Source organism: Pipistrellus kuhlii, unplaced genomic scaffold, assembly GCF_014108245.1.
Source record: "Pipistrellus kuhlii isolate mPipKuh1 unplaced genomic scaffold, mPipKuh1.p scaffold_m20_p_1, whole genome shotgun sequence".
Lineage (NCBI taxonomy): Eukaryota > Metazoa > Chordata > Mammalia > Chiroptera > Vespertilionidae > Pipistrellus > Pipistrellus kuhlii.
The window spans coordinates 52875875-52896952 of NW_023425404.1; the positions used below are offsets into that span (position 1 = coordinate 52875875).

At 61.6% G+C, this 21078-nt stretch overlaps 1 protein-coding gene and 1 long non-coding RNA gene across 2 annotated transcripts; both read right to left on the reverse strand.

The window, feature by feature from the left end:
* Positions 1–456: 456 nt before the first annotated feature.
* LOC118723446 lies at positions 457–1700 on the reverse strand. The gene is made up of 2 exons (XR_004989260.2): positions 1109–1700; positions 457–652 (listed from the first exon to the last, which is right to left on the reverse strand). It is a non-coding gene; the product is annotated as an uncharacterized LOC118723446 (long non-coding RNA).
* A 3894-nt stretch (positions 1701–5594) lies between these two features.
* DLL4 (delta like canonical Notch ligand 4) lies at positions 5595–15352 on the reverse strand. Its single transcript, XM_036445524.2, has 11 exons — positions 14668–15352; positions 14314–14583; positions 13735–13792; positions 12445–12711; positions 12018–12078; positions 11806–11936; positions 9943–10112; positions 9561–9780; positions 7726–8428; positions 7150–7258; positions 5595–6632 (listed from the first exon to the last, which is right to left on the reverse strand). The coding sequence occupies exons 1-11, from the start codon at positions 14731–14733 to the stop codon at positions 6627–6629; spliced, it is 2061 nt and encodes a 686-aa protein (XP_036301417.1). The 5' UTR covers positions 14734–15352; the 3' UTR covers positions 5595–6626.
* Between the last annotated feature and the right edge of the window lie 5726 nt (positions 15353–21078).

A 21078-nucleotide genomic window follows, 5' to 3' on the forward strand; every position in this document is an offset into this window, starting at 1 on the left:
GAGGCCTGCCACGGAGGAAAAGGGACAGCAATCCAAGTGGCATATGCCTCTTTGCCAACCCCCAGGCCTTGCCTTTCCTCCAACCTGAGCCAGGATAAAATTCACAGGAGACAGACAGGCTGGCCCTGCCTGGCAGGGCTTTGCGTCTGCCATAGCACAGACTGGCTTGGGCCCAGAGCCTACCTGTTGCTAAATCCAGATTCCTGAGGTGCCAGTTTCCTTGTGTCTGGCCGTAGGCTCAGTTGGCTTTTTGGACCCTGTGCTGTGGCCTCAGAGGGTCTGTATGGATGAAGGAAGCAGGCAGAGCCGGATCTTAGCTAAGGCGTGACAGGTAACAGGGCCACAGGTAGGGGGCAGATATCCCAGGGAAGGAGGCTGTCGAGGACTTGGGGCCCTGCGGTCCCTCCCACAGCCAGGAAAACCCTCCCAATATGCTCACGGTAGTGGTGTTCCATAAAGACAGGCGCACAAAGGGAAGCAATGGTGGAGGCAACCTGGGATCCCAGCAGCCTCCGTGGTCCTAGGGCTCCTGCTGAGACCATCCATCCAGGCTCCAAGCTCCTCCCTGGCCCACCCCCACCCTGTGGTTTGCTAGCATAGCTAGAGAAGACTTAACCACTCAGTGGGGGAACTCGCTGCTCACAAATATTTTCTTTTTAAAAAATATATTTCATTGGTTTTTTACAGAGAGGAAGGGAGAGGGATAGAGAGTTAGAAACATTGATGCGAGAGACACGGATTCAGCTGCCTCCTGCACACCCCTTCATGGGGATGTGCCTGCAACCAAGGTACATACCTTTGACCGGAATCGAACCTGGGACCTTTTAGTCCGCAGGCCGACGCTCTACCCACTGAGCCAAACCGGTCAGGGCCACAAATATTTTCATACCCTAACAGTTAGTCAGTGGTCGGCAAACTCATAAGTCAACAGAGCCAAATATCCACAGTACAACGATTGAAATTTCTTTTGAGAGCCAAAGTTTTTAAACTTAAACTTTATAGGTAGGTACATTGTTATTAACTTAATTAGGGTACTCCTAAGCTGGCCTTTGCTAAAACTCAAGGGGCCAAAGAGCCACCTATGGCTTGCGAGCTGCAGTTTGCCGACCACTGCCCTAATCATTTCAGCCTCATAATGTGCCAGATGTGTTACCATCCTCTGAGAGGTTACAGATAATTAACTAGAGATGGCTGGCGTCCCTGGGCAGTGACCATATTTAACCACTAATGCCTGGCATATAAAGGGGTTCAGTGTGGACGGAATGAAGGAGGGACTTGTCCCAAGTCACCTGGCAATGATGGGTGGTATGACGGAGCTTCAGCCTCTGGACTCAAACCCGGTGCCCTGTCCACCATCCCCATCTCCTCCCACTCAGGATGGTGGAGGAGAGAAGGCAGGTGGACTGCAGACTGCGGCCAGGCCCAGGAGGCGGGAGGGAGCTGGCCGCTGTGCCAGGTCAGAGTATGCGAAAGAGCCTTGCCTCTGGACACTGAGTCATATTTAGGGGAAAGCCTCCCACTGTGCTCTCTCCAGTATATTCCCTCTGCTGGGGTGCGGGGCCTGGAGGGAACTCTGCACCATCAGGGGAAAACTGAATTCATGCCCAGCCGGTCTGGCTCAGTGGATAGAGCGTCAGCCTGCGGACTGAAGGGTCCCCGATTCAGTTTCGGTCAAAGGCACATGCCCGGCTTGCGGGCTCCATCCCCAGGAGGCGGCATGCAGGAGAGGCTGATCAATGATTCTCTCTTATCATTGATGTTTCTCTCTCCCTTTCTCTTTGAAATCTTAAGAATATTTTTTACAAAAAAGGAGGAGGAGGAGGAGGAGGAGGAGGAGGAGGAGGAGGAGGAGGGAAGGGGAAGGGGAAGGGGAAGGAGAAGGGGAAGGGGAAGGGGAAGGGAAGAGAAGAAGAGGAATTAGAGGCGGAGGAGAGGCGTGAGAGCTCTTAGGCAGGAGGGGAGGGAGGAGGAGAGGCTAGTTAGATGAATCCTGAGAGAGACGGAAGAAAGAAAGAAGAAGAAAGAAAGAAGAAGAAGAAGAAAGAAGAAGAAGAAGAAGAAGAGAGAAAAGAAGAAGGAAAGAAGAAAGAGAAGAAGAAGAAAAGAAGAAAGAAGAAGAAAGACGAAGACCGAAAGAAGAAAGAAAGAAGACGAGAAAAGAAGAAAGAAAGAACGAAGCGAAGAAGCAAGAAGAAGAAGAATCAGAAGAGAGAAGAAAGAACGAAAGACGAAGAAGTAAGAAGAAAGAAGAGAAGAAGAAGAAGAAGAAGAAGAAGAAGAAGAAGAAGAAAGAAGAAGAAGACGAAGAAGAACAAGACAGAGAGAGACGAAGAAGAAAGACGAAGAAGAAGAAGAAGAAGAGAAGAAGAGGAAGGAAGAGAAGAAGACAGAAGAAGAAGAAGAAGAAGAAAGAAGAAGAAGAAAGAAGAAGAAGAAGAAGAAGATAGAAGAAGAAGAAGAAGAAGAAGAAGAAGAAGAAGAAGAAGAAAAGAAAACTGAATGTGTGTCCAGCTGCCCCTCTCCTGGCTGGCTCCACGGGCCCAGGGCCGAGCAGGCTGGCCCCGCCCGGGGGGCCGGCGGCCCGCAGCGCCCTCTAGCGCGGGCGGCGGGTGAGCGGCTCCCGGGCCGGCGGGAAGCGGGATTGGGGGTGCGGGAGGCGGAGCCAGAGGGCGGGGGAGTCTGCGAGAAACTGGCGGCCTTCGGCGGCTTCCCGGCCCGGGAAATGAGCCCCGGTCCGCGGCCGCAAACAGGAAGCGGAGCTGCACAAAGAGCGCGGGGGGCGGGGGCGGGGGCCGGACCTCCGGGGCGCGGGCGGCCGCGGCAGGTGGAGGGCCCGCGCGCGCACCGCCTTCTTCCGCCGCCGATCGCCTCCGGGCCGGAGGGATCCGCCGGGCCGCGGGGTCGAACCGGGAGCTGGACGCGAGGGAGGGCGCGGCCGCCCAGGGGAGGCCGGCGGGACCTCCCAGGCGCATCCTCCCCGCGGGAAGGGACAGTCATCGCGCCCGGAGTGAATCACTTCCCCCCTTTCCCGGAATGCGGCGCCCCGTGGGGGGTGAGGAGGGTTGGGCCGCGGGTCCTGGGGACCCACGCAGAGACGGGGGTGCTGCAGGGAGGGGGGAGCCCGGGGGTCCCCGTTAGGGGTGGAGCACCCATACTGCCCTAGTTTACTCCAGTGGCTTCCTTTAGCTGGAATGGGGGGAGGTCGGAGCCACTCCTTTCTTGTACCCCTGACCGGTCTGACCGTGCCCTGTGGCAGCAGAGGGCACCGTGGCTGAGCAAGCAGGATAAAGACATTCATTCTTTTCTTCTGCACAGCGTCTCCCTGACTCACCTCCCTGCAGTGATATCCAGGTGTTTCCCAGCCACTGGCCCTGGAAAAGCAGCTGTCCTCAGAGCTGGAGGTCACTGTGGGGTCAGACTTATCCCGTGGGCAGGGCTGCCTGCCTCCAGGCGGTTAAGGAACTGCCACGCTCTGGATTCTCTTGTGAAACACCCGTGCTGACTGCACATGGGCAACGGCTAAACCCAGCGTGCACTCCGCCGTGAGCCTACAGCCGTCTCCTGGCCCAGCTCCCGCCAAGCCCGGGGGCCCTCCTGTGCCCCTGGACACTCCATCAGGAGGGTCTCTGGGGCCTTACCTATGAGAAGGGGCTGCACCCCCAGGAAGGGACCTGGGAATCCTGGGGAGAGAGGGGCTTCCACTGAGGTCTGTTCACAGCCCGAGGGCCTGGCCCAGCTCCCGCCATGTCCACAGCGGCAGAGGCCGGCATGAGCTGCAAGCTGGAGCCGCCCAGACCGCTTTCCCCAGAAAGCTGGTGTGGTGGGCTCTCCCAGCTCTGTCCAGGGACGTGGCCGACAAAACTGCGGCTCTTTGGCCCCTTGAGTGTGGCTCTTCCACAGAATACCACGGCCTGGGCGAGTCTGTGTTGAAGAAGCGGCGTTCGAAGAAGTTTAAGTGTAAAAAATGTGACCCTCAAAAGAAATCTCGGTCGTTGTGCTGTTGACTAATGAGTTTGCCGACGACGGGTCTAGGGTAGCAGAGCCGGAGAGGGTCAGCCGGCCAGCGCCTGTCCAGGGCTCGGGGGCGCTGGCAGCTCGTGCCGCCCAGCACGGCCTCGCGGTGTGGACGTGCAGGCCTGCGGGTGTCCTACCTGTCCCCCACATGGGAGCCTCGTCATCTGGCCTGCGTGTCCAGCCCAGTTTCCCCCGCCCCCAGGGTCCGGGAGCCGCTTTCCTGTTTCATTTTGGGCAGGAAGAGTGAGGTCGTGTTGTTCTTCCCCCCGCTGCCGGCTCAGGCTGTGGGAACGGTTCCCTGAATGCTTTCCTGTTTGATACCCTGTGTGTGCAGCGAGGGAACAGGGACCAGCGAGGGAGGCGTGGAGCCTGTGCGTGTGGGCAGTGGGATGAGCCGGGCTCTGGCTCCCTGGGCTCTGGCGTAGGCGCCCAGATTAGGGGCGGGCGAGCTGTGTGTGTGGCAGGGGAAAGAGGGAAAGGGAGGCGAATAGCACTGCATACACGGCGACTCCACTGGGAGCTTCTGGAGGGTCTGTTTTGCCTTCCTGCGGACAGGCTGGGCGCTGGGAGCATCTGCTCAGCTTTCTGTCAGTGGCTCTCCCCCGCCCCCCCATCATTTGCTCTCCGTGGGCTATGTCTGGGCTGTAAAAAGAGGCCTGTGGCAGCCTAGGACCGTTCTGCACCTGAGAGGAAACGAGGCATAAAGTTGAGACTGGCCGAAGCGGGTTTGGCTCCGTGGGTAGAGCGTCGGCCTGCGGACTGAAAGGTCCCGGGTTCGATTCCGGGCAAGGGCTTGTACATTGGTTGCGGGCACATCCCCAGTAGGGGGTGTGCAAGAGGCAGCTGGTCGATGTTTCTCTCTCATTGACATTTCTAGCTCTCTATCCCTCTCCCTTCCTCTCTGTAAAAAAATAAATAAAATATATTAAAGTTGAGCCTGGCAGTTCCCTCATTAGTGTCTTGGCCAGAGAAACCTGGACTCAGGAAGGCCGCCCTCCCCTCCTCCTCCCCTCCCTGCTGCCCAGGTGCCCAGACTCAGCTCTTGTCCAGCTGCAAGGAGGACAGGCCAAGGCAAAGCTCCCCTCCCCCCGGACCGGCGCCCGCTGGGGCGGAGAGGAAGAGCGGGTGCCAGTCCCCCTGAAAGCCCGCCTCGGCAGCCTCCATTCCCCAACCACGGAATCCTTTCAGAAAGACGGAAACAGGCAGGACTGTCCTCTTCCCCCAAACGCCTGTACCCCCCAGGCCGACTTTGGAGCCCATGAGCTCTTTCCGACTTGAGAGGAGAGGGGGACAGATTTAGGTCAGAGGGCACATCACCCGAGGAGGGCTGGGAGCACAAGGAGGACGGAGGGCCACAGGGAGCCTCCAGCCGCCAGGCAGGGAAGGCGGCCGAGGCTGGGGACTGGATGGGCGAGGCCTGGGAGGGGAGCAGGCCTGGAGCACGGCGGGCCAGGCCCCAGTGTGTGCAGAGGGCCCCGCGGACACTCTGAGTGTATACCACTGGCCGCAGTACGGGGAGGGGAGTCAGAGGCTGGGGACAGGATTCCCACTCTGCCATCACAAAGACAGGACCCGAGAAGTAATAAACTCCTATACACATCTGTTCCATATTATAAATACACATTATATACAAAATAATGTTATAAAATGTAGAAATGTCAGTGCTTCTGGTTCTTAAATTATCGAAATACTAGACTCCAAAATAAACTACAAAAAAAACAAACAAAATAAAAACTCATATTATTGATTTCTGAAGATCCACTAGGGGCAGTAGTGGGCATGGGGAGAGCTCAGGCTCCAGGCCATAGGAATGGGCCTGAGGGAGGAAAGGGCCTGGGTGATGACAGCCCGATTTCTCCCTCCTGGCATTTCCAGCATCACCGCCCTGAGCTCCCTCGTTGGGCCTGGCACCCCTGGCTGGCCCTCCACCTGTCTGCTCCCAGGAGCCCAGAGGCACCCAAAGCCAGAGGCTGCAGAAGCCAGGCAGGCTTACCCGCGTTCGTGCCCAGTGGGCCTGGCCCAGGGAGGGGCTGGGTGGTGTTCTGAAGAAGGCCCAGACGCAGCAGTTGGAGGCACGTGGGCAGAAAGTGCTCCTCCCACTTTGGGTGCTCACCTCACCTGCAGGGCAACCCCTGCCAACAGCCACACCCGGTGGTTTCCTGGCCCACGGACGGCCCTGCCCTGACCGGCCTCCTCTCTCCTCTCTGATCCGGACCCAGCTGTCACCACGGAGCCCGAGCCAAAGGCACTTTTGGAAACACAGATGCCAGCGGAGGCAGCGGCGGCTCCAGGCCCTGCAGGACCACTGCCACTCGCCCTGGAACACAGGCCGGACTCCAAAGGAGCCCTCTGAGGGCCGCGGCTGGCACCCCTCCTCCTCTCCGTTCCCCTGGCTGTGCGGCTGCCAATCTGATGCCAGACAGACACCCAACGGTGCGGAAGGTACTGCATCTCTTGGCAAGTGCACAGTCTGTCCAGTTCATGCCATTCCGTCTTCCTCCTGAGAGCAGCACGTTGCATATTAAAAATGTCCCATCCAGGATGCAATGTAAACAATGCAGAAGGAAGGTCCAGCCGCTGGGCGAAGCTGGGATGTCCTGGGAGGCTTCTCCTTATACCTGGGGAGCACGGGGAGGGTGGGAGAGTGGGTTACCTGGCGCACAAAGCCCTCCCTCCGTGGCCACCCTGGGCCTCCCTGGGAGAAGCCAACAGGGCGGATGGGGTGAAGGGGAGGTAGGGCAGCCCCTGATCTCCTGTCCCAGCACAGGCACATGCCCGGGAGCCTGTGCTCGTGAGTGGGCCACTGGAGGAGGCCAGGGAGAAGGGGCAGGAGGCACAGGCAGCCACCTCGCCCGCCGGCAGCTGGGAAGCAGCGCCCGGGAGCTGGCCGGGTGCCATGGCCGCCAGCCCCGCGCTCACAGTGGGAAGAGACCAGGCAGGGCTCACCGGCCCGGCTCCTGTTTCACACCCGCTGTTGCGAGGAGACGAGCAGGGACGCAAGAGCCACGGAGCCTGGCCTCCCAAAGGGTCCTGACCCACCCAGAGGGGCCCCGAGGTCAAGGGTGCCCAGGCCACTGTCCCAGCCCCGAAGGCAGGCAGGGCCAGGCGGGAGGGGCATGCGAGCCCCGCACTCACCTCGGTGGCAATGACACATTCGTTCCTCTCCTCTGATATCAAACACACGGACTGATACATGGAGTCCCTGGGGGAGCATATCGCTGATATCCGACACTCCGGCTTTTCACTGAGGGAACACAAGACAGGTCGCTGAGGGAGGTGTGGGGAGAGGGCGGGGGGGGGGGCACTAACCCAGACCCTGGAGAGCCAAAGGGCACTGGCAGGAGAAGACACAGGGACTGGGGACGCCCAACATTAGCCGGGGGGCAGGCAGGAACAGGCCCCTAAGGAGCCACGGGGCACAGGTCTTATCCGAGGGTCCAGGCCTGGCGAAGGCCAGCACTGCCGCTAGAGGCAAGCCATGAGAGAAAGCCGGAAGTCCCAAGAGACACAGTGTGGGCACCTGACCTTGTGAATGAATGAATGAATGCATGAATGCATGCATGAGTGGGACAAAGACCCCTGGCGGAACTTCTGTTGGAAAATCGGTAGCAAAGCCCCATTTGCTAAAGAGCCGTCAGGGGCCTGGTGCCTGAGGGGGCCCAGCGGGACCCCTCGGCTCCGTGGCCAGGCCCCGCCTGCAGGCGCTCTCACCTGTGTAACCGCAGGGGCGCCTTCTCCCCTAAGCTCTTGTCGCTGTGGGAATACTTCCCCAGCAGCGTCCCCCGCCCCAGGGGTCCTGGGGCCAGATTGCAGTCCAACGTGTGGTTCTGCTGTTTGCCACAGTTGGACTTGTCCAGGCCACAGTCCACTTCCAGCTCCTTCTTCTGGTTGGTGTTCTTGAGCTGGGCGGCGGGGATCAGGTTGTCCTTCTGGAAGTCCGACACGTTGTTCATGGCCTCCCTGCCTCCGCCGTCCGGCCGCCGGCGCAGCTGCCGCGCGGCCACCGCCACCATGCCCAGCAGCACCAGCACCAGCACCAGCCCCGCGCCCAGGGAGACGGCCACCCAGGGGAAGCTGGGTGGCACGCTCACAGGGAACTCGCAGCGGCCGCCCGCGAAGCCGTAGGCACAGTTGCAGACGAAGCTGTCGGGGGTGCGGCCGGGGTAGCAGGTGGCCCCGTTGAGGCAGGGTCCCGAGGCGCAGGCGTGGGCGCCGGGCGGGCGCACCTCGCACAGCCGGCCGGAGAAGCCGGCGGGGCACGCACACACCAGCCCATTCTTCAGGTCCTGGCAGGTGCCGCCGTGGGCACAGGGGCTGCGGGCGCAGTCGCTGATGCGGAGCTCGCAGTGGGTGCCCGTGAACCCGGGGCGGCAGCGGCACAGGCGGGCGGGGTCTCGGTTCAGGCACTGGCCCCCTGTGGGCACACACGGGCACAGGTCAGCGAGCGGCCGCGGCTTGCGAGCCCGCTGGTGGAGCGAGCGAGCGAGCGAGCTCGCGTCCTTCTGCCCCAGTCGCAGCTCCGGCGCCCGGGGACCCTGCGCGGAGGGTCTGAGGCCGGAGCCGAGGGGACCCTGGCTGCTGCGCCTTCGTGGGCTCAGGTATAGACACCACCAGCATCTCCCGGAGCTTTACGGAAGAGTCGGCCGGATGAGCGGGGGCCTGAACCTTAGCTGCCTCTAGCTGTGGGTCTGGCACCTGCTGCTTTACCTTTCCCTAAGCCTCGCTCTCCTTGTGTGTTAAATTGGAGTCCCATGCTGTCCCCTCCAGGGGAGATCCCTGAGGGTGAGGGGGGATGATGCCTGAGGGCAGGAGCACATGCCTGGTGCATAGTGAATGTTCAAACAAATGTAAGTGTCACTGTTTCATCTAATCCTCACAGCCCCGGAAGGCAGAGGCCAGGCATTGTATTTCCCATCCAGTGACGGAGAAACCGCGGCTCCAGGGATTCGCTGAGTGACTAGCTGGACAGCAGACGCCATCGCAGCCCTCCCAGCTCCTTTCCGGCTCCCGGGGCTTCCCCGGGCACAGTGCGGCCACCGGCCTCAGCAAAGTCACCGGGAGGCCAAGGAGACAGATACCCAGCATGCTGTGCATCCCCAAAGATGCTGACCGTTCCAGGAGCCTTGTGCCACCCCAGGCTCGCGCGGCCATGCGGCAAGGCGAGGTCTTCAGCAGCAGGGCCCAGCCTCACCAGCCCCCCTGGGGGAGGACAGGCGGCCTCCAACGTCCCTTTCTCTAGCCCAGGGCTTCCTGAGGGGGGAGAGAGGCCACCCCACTGGAGTGGCAGGGACAGGACTCCGATGGGAAGAGGAATAGAAGCCACTCAGGATATACACCGCTCCTGCTCCTAAGGTCCGCACCCACTGCTAACCTGCTCCTCTTCCAAAGCTTCCCAGCTGACCCAGCAAGCTCGTCACCGCCCAGAGCAGAAGGGGGCCCAGGTCAGCCCGCCTGGGTGACAGACAAGGCCTCTCTCCTCTCCTGCCTCTCCCTCGCCAGAAGGCTCTCCGGTCCCCAGGGCGGGTTAGCAAGACAGCAGGACGCACCGTTGGCACACGGGTTGCTGGTACACCTGTCCACTTTCTTCTCGCAGTTGGAGCCCGTGAAGTCGGGAGGGCACTCGCAGGCGTAGCTGGTGCCCTGGCTGCGCTCCCGGCAGGAGCCCCCGTTGAAGCACGGGGAGTTGGCGCAGCTCAAGCTGCTGGTCTCACAGTGCGCGCCGAAGTAGCCCGGGGGGCACACGCAGCGGTAGCCGTCCTCCTGGTCCTGGAGAGACGCCAGGAAGAAGGGCGGAGGTCAGGCGCTGGGGCAGGGGTGTGCGGCCGGGGGGTTAGCTCCCGCATGCCCCCAGGGCCTGCCTGTGGCCGCCTGGAGCGAGAAGGCCCAGGAACCACCCGGCCAGACCCCCTGCGCCAGCCTGGGCCTCACCTTGCAGCTGCCTCCGTTGCGACAGGGGTTGCCGTCACACTCGCTGAGCTTCAGCTCACAGTCCACGCCGGTGTAGCCGGGGCGGCAGGTGCAGGTGTAGCTCCGCTGCCCGCTGTTGGAGCAGGTGGCCCCGTTCTTGCAGGGGGAGTGGTGGGTGCAGTAGTTGAGATCTGCAGAGACAGGAGCCGGCCAGCTGAGCAGAGCCGGGAATCATCCCCACCTGCGGGCTGCTCGCAGTGTGCGTTCACTGCCTGGGTTTGGCCCCGAGGCCCCGACTCAGTGTTCGGGGCCCCAACACCCTTCCTCCTCCCCAAATGAGTCCTGTATTGAAGCACCTGGACGCATACGTGGCCAGTGCAACCAGTCAACGTTGAAAAACACAGGTGACAGCCGCCTGCCAGGTGAGCTCACAGACACCGGCAGGCAGGGGAGAAGGTAGGCGAGGAAGAGGAGTGGACGGCACGGCCACGTGTTTAGGAGGAAGGCAGAAAAGGCTTCGTGGAGGAGGGGAGGCTGAGAGAAGCCACTCGAACAGGTGGAGATGGTAGAGAGCCACCGTAAGGAGTGACGACATTTTTTTTTAAAGGGGAATTCATTAGGAGGGTATTTTGAAATGTAAGTGTTTGTTTTCCTATTTGGGAAGGACAGGGAGGGAGAACCAGACAGAACAAATATTGGGACTGTGAGGGCTGTATTTGCATGTGATGAGTATATGACTGTGTCACCTGTGAGCAAATGTGGGCAGAGGAGAGAGAACACGCTTGTGTGTGTGTGTGTGTGTGTGTGTGTGTGTGTGTGTGTTTGCGGGGAGGGGTAGAAAGCAATACGCCCACAAAGAATACAGGGGCTGAATTCTGAGCCCTGCTGCCAGCGAGGCAGGGCCTGGGCAAATTCTTTCCTGGCAAGCCCGCTGCCCACCCTACCCAGACTTGTGCTGGTGTTTCCATGGCAGCAGCCACCCCATTTGCCCCTGAAAACGGGAGGCACATGCTGCAGCTGGCTCCCAGGATGAAAGAGATAAAGGATCCCTCCTCCATAGTTGGAGCTGGCAGACCCCAGCGCGGCCTGAGGAGCGGCCGGACCCGCCAAACACCAGGAAGAGGCAGTGTGGGCTCGGGCAGCTGCCTGGCAAGTGCAACCGAGGATGAACAAGGGCGACTGTTCCTGCCCACACTGCAGAGTCAGTTAGATGCCACTCCGCCCAGGGGCCCGCTCACACGGCCTCAGGCAGCTGGTGGGCACACCTCACCAGACAGCTGTGTAGGGGAGAACTGCTCAAACAGCCCCGGCAGGTAAGCAAACACTTAGGGGGTTAATAGGTAACTGAGGTCGAAGGAGGAACTAAGCCCAGCATCCCTCTCTCTATCTGGCCTTACTAGAATTTTTTTTTTTAAATGTTTTTGTTGATTTGAGAGAGAGGAGAAAGGAGAGGGAGGGAAACAGAAACCTCCATGAAAGAGGAACCTGGATGGTCTGCCTCCTGAACGCCCCCGTACTGGGGATCGAGTCCACAACCTGATCATGTGCCCTGACTTTGACCTCTTGCGCTTGGGACCACGCTCACCCACCTGAGCCACACCCGCCAGGGCATGGCCTTACTAGGATGTGTGAGTGCAACCTCCACGCCATCAGTTGTCACCCTCTTGGCTTCTCCAGCCACCCTGCCGCCTCAGCAGCGGATGAGAAGCACCCCCATCTTATTCTAGGCTGGTTGTGAAGATCTGTGAGAGCCCCAAGCTCCCGGAAGGATAAGGGAAAGCCAGCTCGGCGGTCACCCGTAAGAAGGGCCCAGGTGATACCTCTGTTCCCCCCCCTTGCCCATCTCTCCCACCCCCTCTGCACCCTCTCTTTGCCCCCACTCACCCTGGTCACAGAACAGGCCGCCCCAGCCCTCCTCACAGGTGCATTGCCAGGGGGTGGTGCAAGTGCCGTGGCTGCAGCCGTGGTGGGGGATGCATTCGGTGCACAGCCGGCCCTGCCAGCCCGGGCGGCAGCTGTGAAACAAAAGGAAAGCTGAGGTGAGCTGGCGGCCTGGCCCAGGGATGTCCCTGGCCCACTTCCTGTCCCCTACTCACGTGCACTCCCCCGGCTTGCTGCAGTAGCCGTTCTGTTCATGGCAGCCAGAAAGGCAGACGGCTGAGGAAAGAGAACAGCGCTGGGTGAGGGTGGGATGCCAAGGCCCCTGACGCCCTCTCCCCCTATCCTGGCCTTGGGGGATGCCCCCAGCTCTCCTGGACTCACGCCCCACTCCTGGCCTCTCAGAGGACCCATCGGTGTCTGAAAAGGAACCAGTGACACAGGGAAGGAGAGGCCAGGCTGGATGCGATGCACTAATGAGATCCTCACAGGCTTTGGCACCACCAGGAGGAGCGCTCAGACCTGTCCTAAGCACCCCCAGCTGTTCCCGAGGCCCAGCGAGTGAGGAGAAGACACCGTTTGGTCTGTTTTTTTGCTCAACCCCCCCTCCCCCCCAGGCAAGCGGCAGAGAACTTGGCTGCTTACGCTGTTCGCAGTACTCCCCAGTCCAGCCCGGCAGACAGGCCAGGCTGCCATCTGGCTGGCACACGTAGTGGCCGAAGTGGTCATTGCGCTTCTTGCACAGGCGTGAGCAGCTGTCCCCGTAGTAGTTGTCGCTGCAGATGACGCGGTACGAGTAGCGCAGCCTTGTCGGGAGAGGGTCGGTCTGCTCATCCAGTAACCAGTTCTGGCCCACCGCGAGGGAGCCCTGGATGGTGATCTTGCTGATGAGCGCGTTTGGTGGCATGGCCTCTGAAGGGGCAGAGGGCCAGGTCAAGGAAGGGCAGCCTGTCCCCACGGGTGCCAGCAGCTGCTGGTTCAAACCAGTTGTCCAGATGACCCCCACCTGCCAGCAAGCACAGTCCAAAGGAACCCAAAGGCCCTCTCCTTAGCTGCCCTGTGTGTGTGCATGGGCAGGGGGCCTGACACTACTCAAAAGGGGGACAAGAGCCCTAGCCAGTCTGGCTGGGTGGGCAGAGAACAACCTGCAGACTGAAGGGTCCCGGGTTCAATTCCAGCCAAGGGCACCTGCACGAGTTGAGGGCTTGATCCCCAGTAAGGGGCGTGCAGGAGGCAGCCCATCAATGATTCTCTCTCCTCATTGATGTTTCTATCTCTCTCTCCCTCTCGCTTCCTCTTCTGAAATCAATTAAAAATATTAAAAAAACAAAACAAAAGGGGGACAATAGAAGGATGTTAAGATATCCTAGCGTTCTGGAAGCAGATAGGCAAGGGAAAGAGGAAAAGAGGTCAAAATGGAAAATTAAAAAAAAAAATCAGAAAGAAAAGCTCTGTGTAAGAGAGGACCCGGGGAGCAGGGGTCCCCGGGTGCCCATGCGGGGGTCCTGCCCTCAGAGGTGGGTAATGCTTTTCTTTTTCCTTTTCAAAGTGAGAATTGTTGTGCTGCTGAAATATCCCTTTCCTCTGTGTCAGAACAACATCCCAAAGCCATTATTCCCTTTCCAAAGGAGCGGAATTCGCGAAAGGTGTAAAATACAGGAAGGGGCCCGTCAGCGGCGCTGGCAGCCTCGGCCTTTCTCACCGCCGTGCTCCCCGCGTTCCCACGCCAAAAATAACCCGCAGGAAACGCAATTGTGCTCGGAGTCCAGGCAGCGGGCGGAATCCGAGCGGCCAGCGCGGGGCGCAGCTCCCGGCCGAGCTCAGCGTCCGGCCCCCCGCCCCCTCGCCCCGCACTTCCCCTGCCTGGCCGGGCACGTTAACCCTTTCGGCGCTGCGCCGTGTCGCCCCCCAGTGGCGGCGGAGCGAGCTACTCACCTGGCCCCAGGTCCTCTCCCGGCGCGTGCCAAGCCTCGATGATGAGCGAGAAGGTGCCCTGGGAAGCCGGGAGGAGGGGGAGGGGGAGAGGCAGACAGAGAGATAGCGAGATGAGCACGGGGGTGGTGGGGTGCCTGGTGGCTGCTGCCGGTTTAATTAATTTAATTGCAGGATACAGTTACTGCGCCCGGGTCAACCCAACGGGTCTGCGCACCGCCTCGCGCGCGAGCACGAAAGGCGAGAGGAGCGCCCCGGGCGGGAGGAGGGCTGCAGGATGGGGGAATGCACACGAGGGCCTTTCGGAGGCGGGGGGCGCACGGGGGTGATAGCAACCACATCCCAAGAACTGGGCGGAGAGAGGGCGTAGAAGTGGGGAAGGGAGACTGGGGAGAGCCTTTCCAAGGATGGGGTGGGGTGGGGTGGGGGGAGTCGAAAGAAAGGATCAGAAGAGAACGCCCCTGGTTTTGTTTTGTGGGAGAGCAAGGACATCTGGGGAGAAGGCTTTGGTACCAGGGATCTCCCCACCCCCTCGCTTCTCTGGGTTTTCGGGACCTCCCAGCGCGCCCAGGCTGTGCTCACCGGCCAGGTGAAGTTGAAAGGCAACTGGAGAGGGTTGCGTCCGCCGCCGCTGCTGTCGTCCCCGACCACGAAGGAGTTGGTGCCCAGCACAGGTGTGGAGACGCTGCCGAAGGTGCAAGGCCCCGGCGAGACGACGGCTTGGAAGTGCTTGAGGCAGACGCGGAAGAAGGTGCGGCAGCCGGGCTCGCAGGGCAGCCCGCTGGCCAGCACGCCGCGCTGGTTGGAGAACTCCTGCAGCTGCAGCTGGAAGACGCCGGAGCCGGCCGCGCGCTGCGCACAGGGACCGGGGAGGGGGCGTCAGCTCGGCGGACGCGGAGCGCGGCGGGAGGGGGCGGAGGGGGCGCGGGACGTTACCTGCGGACAAAGTGCCACCAGCAACAGTAGCGCCCAGCCAGACGCGCTACTGGAGGCGGCTGCCATTCCCCGGGGCGTCGCTCTCTCCGCCCGCCCGCCCTGAAGCTGGCTCGGTCCGGGACGCCGCCTCCCCGTGCGTCCCCCCGCGGAGGAGTCTCTGAGAAGCCAGGCTCCGCTCCGAGGCTCCCAGCCGCCGCGGCTCCCCGCTAGGTCCGCTCAGATCGCCGCGGGAGGTAATCCAGGTGAGGGCGGCGGGGCGGCGGCCGCGCTGAGGAGGTGTCCTCCGGCTGATCCCGGGGCTGCAGGCCGGCGGGTGCCCGGGCGCGCTGCACGGAGGCGGAGGGAGCTGCTGCCGCTCCCGGCCTCGGGATCCCAGCCGCGCTCAGCGCCGCTACTGAAACCTGCGCGCCCGGGAGCCTTCCTTATATACATTGGCTCCTCTCCTCGCTGCCTGTCACTCTCCCCTCCCCTCCCGGCCTCTCGCCGCTACAGCCTCAGCGCCGCCGGGAGGGGGCCTCCGCCCCCGCCGTTCCCCCTCCCCGCCAGCCACTCAGGCTCAGGTCCCCGCCCATCCGCGCCGCTCGCAGCCCTTGGGTCCCCCAGCTCCGCGCGTGCCGGGAGACCGGCCTCCGCCGCCGCGGAGCTCAGCGCGGAGCCCGGGCAGGGGGAGAGTGGGAAGAGGGCCGGGTGGAAGGGAGGAGGGCCGGGGTGGATGGGAGGAGGGCCGGGGTGGATGAGAGGAGGGCCGGGGTGAACGGGACGGGAGCGGAGCGGGCGATTCCGGGACGGGAGTGGGGGCGGAGACACGGGGGAGAGTCCTCGGGTGCACGGCGCCCGCAGCCCGCGCTAGTCACCTGCTGCAGGTAAAGAGAACTTATGTCGGGAAAGCGAAACCAGAGCTACAGGACTCCGGTTTCCTGCTTCTTCAGGGAGCTTCTGGAGCCCGTGCCTGACCGGGCCTCCCTCCCCGCCCCCGCGAGCGCCCACCCACCGCGCCGCCCGGGCGCAGCAGGGAAGCCAGCGGGAGCTCGGACCCTCCCGGTGGCCGCTCGCCGCCTGGAGAGAGGCCAAGCGTCCGAGGGCTCTGCGCCCTCCCTCCCTCCCTCCACCTGGTGGGTGTCTCCCTCCCTCGTGGCGGGGGGTGGGCGGGGTGGGGGGCGGGGGGCGTGTGCAGCGCGTGCCTGTCCCCTTCTGTCCCCCTCCTCCCCCGCCGGCGGCGCGTGCCAGCCCGAAGGCGCGCGGTCCCCGCGGGGGAGGGGGCGTGGCCCAGAGGTGGGCGCGGCGGGCGTCAGCTGTATGCTAATGAGCCCGGCCACGCCCCCATCACCTGGCCCCGCTCTGCCCGGCGCCCCCCGCCCCCCCCGCCGGCCCGCCCGCGTCCCGACGCTCCGCCGGTGCAGAGAGGAACTCTCCCGGCTCCGGAGCGGATTCAAGTCCAGGTGAAGGGCTGCGGCCGGGCCAACCCGGCCCTCTCCTCCTCGGCGGAGAGGTGGAGGGAGCTGGAAGCCCTCGGACTCCAGGGTTCAGTTTCCGGAGTCTCCCCGGCGGCCCCACTTCTCCGGGCGGCGGCGGTGCAGCTGCTTTCCCGGAACCTTGCGTGATCCCCGGGGGCCTGAGCTCGGGGAAGGCCGGCTTCTCCCAATGGGGGGTGGGGGGGATGCGGGGGGTGCAGGAGAGCCTTCTCTCTCTTTCTCTCTCTCCCTCCCTCCCCCTCTCTCTTTCTCTCTCTCCCTTCCCCCCTACGCTGAGGGCGGCGGGATGGGGGGAGGACCCCAGTGGCTTCAGCTGTCAGCCCTCCGGAACGGCGATGGCTGTCGTCGGGCGATAAGATCGGGGCGGGGGGAGCAGGGACGCGGTGCGGCCCGGGAGAGGCTGAGGGGGGCTCGGAATGGAGCCCAACAGCTGCCTGTGCGGAGCACGGTCTGATCCTTTGACGCGGGGTGGTGGTGAAGGACGGGGAGGTGGAGGGTGAGAGAAACAAGAGGCTGAGAGCGTGGGCTGGGGGAGGGGCGAGGTGAAGAGCCGGGCTCCGGGGTCCCCCACGCACGGCCACCCCTCCCAGCCACCATCTGGCGCGAGGGGTTTGGCGTGGGGAGCCGCGGTGGGGCGGGGGCCGGCAGATGGGCCCAGGCTGCGCTCCAGAGTTAATGTAGGTTATGGGCAGGCGGAGGCCCCGGGCCCCGGGGAGGGGGAGCCCAGGGCATGCTTCCCAGCCAACCCGGCAAGTGGGGTTTCCATCTTCTCTCTGCCACACTCGGTGGGTCCCTAGACCTACCCAGGGTGCAAAAGAGCGGCCTTCGCCGCTCCCCCGAGCGAGCGGACACCCAGCCCCACCTGCTTCTTGTCCCCTTACCCCAAGTCCTGGCCTGGGGACTCAGGAAGGCTCTGCTCTTCTCTGGCGCTGGCATTTGCCTGACTGTCAAAGGAGACTCCAGCCCCACAGGGTGTGCTTAGTGCCTGGTAGATCTGAAACACTGTCCTCATACACACCGGACTAACATGTCCAGAAGCTCTTGGCACACAAAGACCAAACAAAAGCATCACCGTTTTCCTCAGAGGCAGGAGACACAAGGGGTCCCAGAAACCCAGGGACCCTCTCACCTGAGGAGGGAAGACATCACCACCGATTACGAAGCACCTGTTTGAAATGAACTATCCCACCGGGACTCTGCCGCCCGCTCTGGTACCCACTTGAGCTCCAGCTTTGTCCACTTTTTTATTAAGTATATTTTTATTAATTTCAGAGAGGAAGGGAGGGGGGATAGAAACATGGATGAGAATCATTGATCAGCTGCCTTCTGCACGCCCCCTACAGAGGATTGAGCCGGCAGCCCAGGTATATGCCCTAACCAAAATCGAATTGTGATCTGGTTTGTAGGCTGAAGCTCAACTGCTGAGCAACACTGGCCGGGCAAGCTTTGCTCACTTTTGCTGAGCAGGAGGGGCAGACTGGGGGGGGGGGGGGGGGCAGGAAACCGAAATTTGAAGCCTCCACATCTGGGGCTCTCCCCCCTTTTCTCCCACTGCCAACGTGTGGGCAGGAGTGAGTCCTGGAGGGTCCCAGGAACAGGAGGCTGTGAGGTGAGGGGAGGCCGGACGTCTCAGTGGGGTTGGACCCAGGTGGATGTCTTCTGACCCTGCCAGTAGGTAGACAGACGCTGGCCCCACCGAGCTCCGCCGGCGGCCGGCCTTCAGTTCCTCACCCTAACCTCACCCGCCAGTGTATTTGGAATCCTGAGCCAGAGCCCGGTGCAGGCCAGCTTCATGCAAGACTCCACAGCCTCCTGGGGGGAGGGGGGGGGAAGGCTTCTGCAGCCCTCCCTGCCTGCCAGCTGCACAAAGCCCCCAGCAGGCAGCACCCGCACCCCTTGGCGTGAAGCTCCAAGGTTATCTTCCAGCCCTGCCCTCAGACTGACCCCGGGTTACTGGGGTGCGACAAGGATCCCTCCCCACTGGGCAGCCCATCCCACTTCCCAGCCCTGGAACTGCGTTCTCCGCAGGGCAAATAGCACAGGTAGGAGGGCAGGGGGTGCGGAGGCGGGGAGCAGGCCTGGATTGGGGGTGTGGGGGGCACTTAAGCCCCAGGAGTGCCTCTGCGGTCGCCGCCGAGCAGGGGCCAAGTGCAGGGAGCGGCGGCTGGGGGAGCAGCACAGAAGGCGGGGAGATTTGCAAACTGTTGCTGCCACATGGCTGCTCCATTCGCTCCATTCACATTGAAATGAGGCCGGCGCGTGCCTCATCTGCTGCCGGGCGCTGCCACGCGTCAGCCCGGCCCCGCGTGCCAACTGGGGCAGTGGGGCTGGCAGGGCCGGCGGCCGCGGGGTGCAGCCCGGGCCCCGGGGCGGGAGGCGGGCAGGGTACGGAGCCCAGCCACCCTAGACACTTAGGCGCCGCGGCTCCGCGGACCTTGGCCCCGCGAATGGGAGCAAGCCAAGGAGAAAAGAGCGAGGCCAACGGGTTTCGGAGGGGGCCGGGATCGATGCCGCCGCTCCCCGCAGTTGCGCCCCGGCAGCGCTACTCTCCATCTGCCGCCGCTCGCACCTGCCGGTCAATAAATCGATTTTACAATTTAATGCAGCAGCTTCCCGCCAGCCGGGGACAGATGCCGCCGCAGAGCCAGCTCCCGCCCTGCCTCCCCTCCCCCGCCAGGGCCCCCAGTGGTTAGGGCCGGGATTCCCGCCCGGCCGGCGGCCCCCCGCGGGGCCCGGTTTGCTTCTCTCTGGACTCGCTTCGAGGAAATGCCGGCTCCGGGTCTTTCCCGCGGCGCCGAGCGGGTTCCCCACAGGACAGGCCTGAGCTGGCGGAGGAGAGGAAGATGATGGCGTGGTGGCCGCCTTGAGGACCTGCTAAGGGCTTCGCAGCGTTTGAGGAGGGGCGGGCGGGGCGGGGAAAAACGCAGCAGCTGACACAGGAGAGCCCAGTGAGGAAGAGGAAGGGCTAGGACCTGGGCATGGACACCACAGAAACACTGAGTCCTGAAGAATCTTCCGGAGGGAGACGGGGAGGGTTGAGGTGCCAAGTGTAGTCCTCTCCCCAACCTACTAGGAGTCTGCCCATAAGCTTGGCGTGGACCCGGCCCTTGGCACTTCCCAATTGTGTGGTCTTGGGCTTGTTCTCCCCCCTCTACACCCTCCCAAGTCATTTATTCTGGGCTTGTATGTTAACTATGCTTCTTCACCTCCGTTTTCTCATCTGTACATTAGGATAATGGTGAGAGTGACCTGGAGGGGTGATTATGCCTTTGCAGGACCCCCCAAAACACATTAACTTCCTTTTTCACAGGTGACACCCTGAGAGCCAGGGGCAGACGTGGAGGAGAGGGAAAGGAAAAGAAGAGCTGAAGATAGTCATAGGGATGAGGCAAGAGGAGCAAAAGGTGAGAGAGAGAGAGAGAGGGAGGGAGAAAAGCCAGGCGAGGCACAGAAAGGAGATGGGCCCTGTGGAAACCCTCAAGTCTGAGAGACTTGTGGGGAGAGGGTGTGTCAAGGTTCTTGGCTGGAGAGGAAAGTCCGGAGGTTTAAGAATGGGCTTGGAGCCGAAACCAGTTTGGCTCAGTGGTAAAGCGTCGGTCTGCGGACTGAGAGGTCCCAGGTTCGATTCCGGTCAAGGGCATGTGCATTGGTTGCGGGCAGATCCCCGGTGGGGGATGTGCAGGAGGCGGCTGGCCAATGTTTCTCTCTCATTGACGTTTCTGGCTCTCTATCCCTCTCCTTTCCTCTCTGTGGAAAATCAATAAAATATATATATTTTAAAAAAAAGAATGGGCTTGGAGCCCTAATTGGTTTGGCTCAGTGGAGAGAGTGTCAATCTCAGGCTCCATTTGGGTCAAGGGCACAGGCCCAGGTTGCGGGCTTGATCTCCAGTAGGGGGCGTGCAGGAGGCAGCCAATCAATGATTATCTCTCATCATTGATGTTTCTATCTCTCTCCCTCTCTGAAATCAATATATTAATATATACGTATTTCTTCCTTCCTTTATTTCTTTTTAAAAGAATGGGTTTGGAGAAGAGACAAGGTTTGGGAGAACCAACTGCCCATGGCCTTGGCCTTCCAAAAATGACCCTCTGGCCAAATGCGGGTCTTGAGCTGATACTCCTCGCCCTTCACAGTGGTGTTTCAGAGCAGACGTGTGTAGGAGGAAGAAGCCAACTTCTGAACTGCGCTGGCCATGGAGGCTGCTGGCCACTCAGGAGGCTCTGCCCTCCCCGTCACCAAGGGGGGAAAAGGACTGGGCTGGACTGTCCATTGGTCCATGATTCATGACCCAAAGGTACTATGGAAAGGATGTCTGAGGCCAGCCTGTGTTGCTCAGTGGTTGAGCATTGACCTATGACGGTGGATTCCCATTTGGGACACATGAATCGGGGGCAGTTGCCAGGTTACCACCAATGAGGCCCCTTGCCTCCAGCTGGCAGTCACCACCCTGCCCCTCCTCTCTCCTCTCCTCCTGACCAGCACCCAGAGGCCTGGGCGGGCTTCCCTCCCACACCGCTCGCACTCAGCTCAGGGGTCCTCAGCCTCTCTCCAGCCCATTGTCTCTGCAGCCAAGGCTGTTCTCGTTGGGAAGAGAGGGCCCTGTCCATGTCAGGTGACACCCTGAGAGCCAGGGGCAGACCCCTGACGGCGAAGGAAAGGAAAAGAAGAGCTGAAGGTAGTCATGGGGATGAGGCAAGAGGAGCTAAAGGTGAGAGAGGGAGGGAGGGAGAAAAGCCAAGTGGGGCAAAGAAAGGAGATGAAGGCTCAAACCCCAGTAGGGGGCATACAGGAGGCAGCCGATTGATGTTTCTCTCTCATCATTGATGTTTCTCTCTCTCTCCCTCTCTCTCCCTCTCTGAAATCAATAAAAACATATTTTTAAAAAGAAAGAAAGAAAGGATGTCCGAGTGGGGGAGACCATTATGCATGAGTCAGA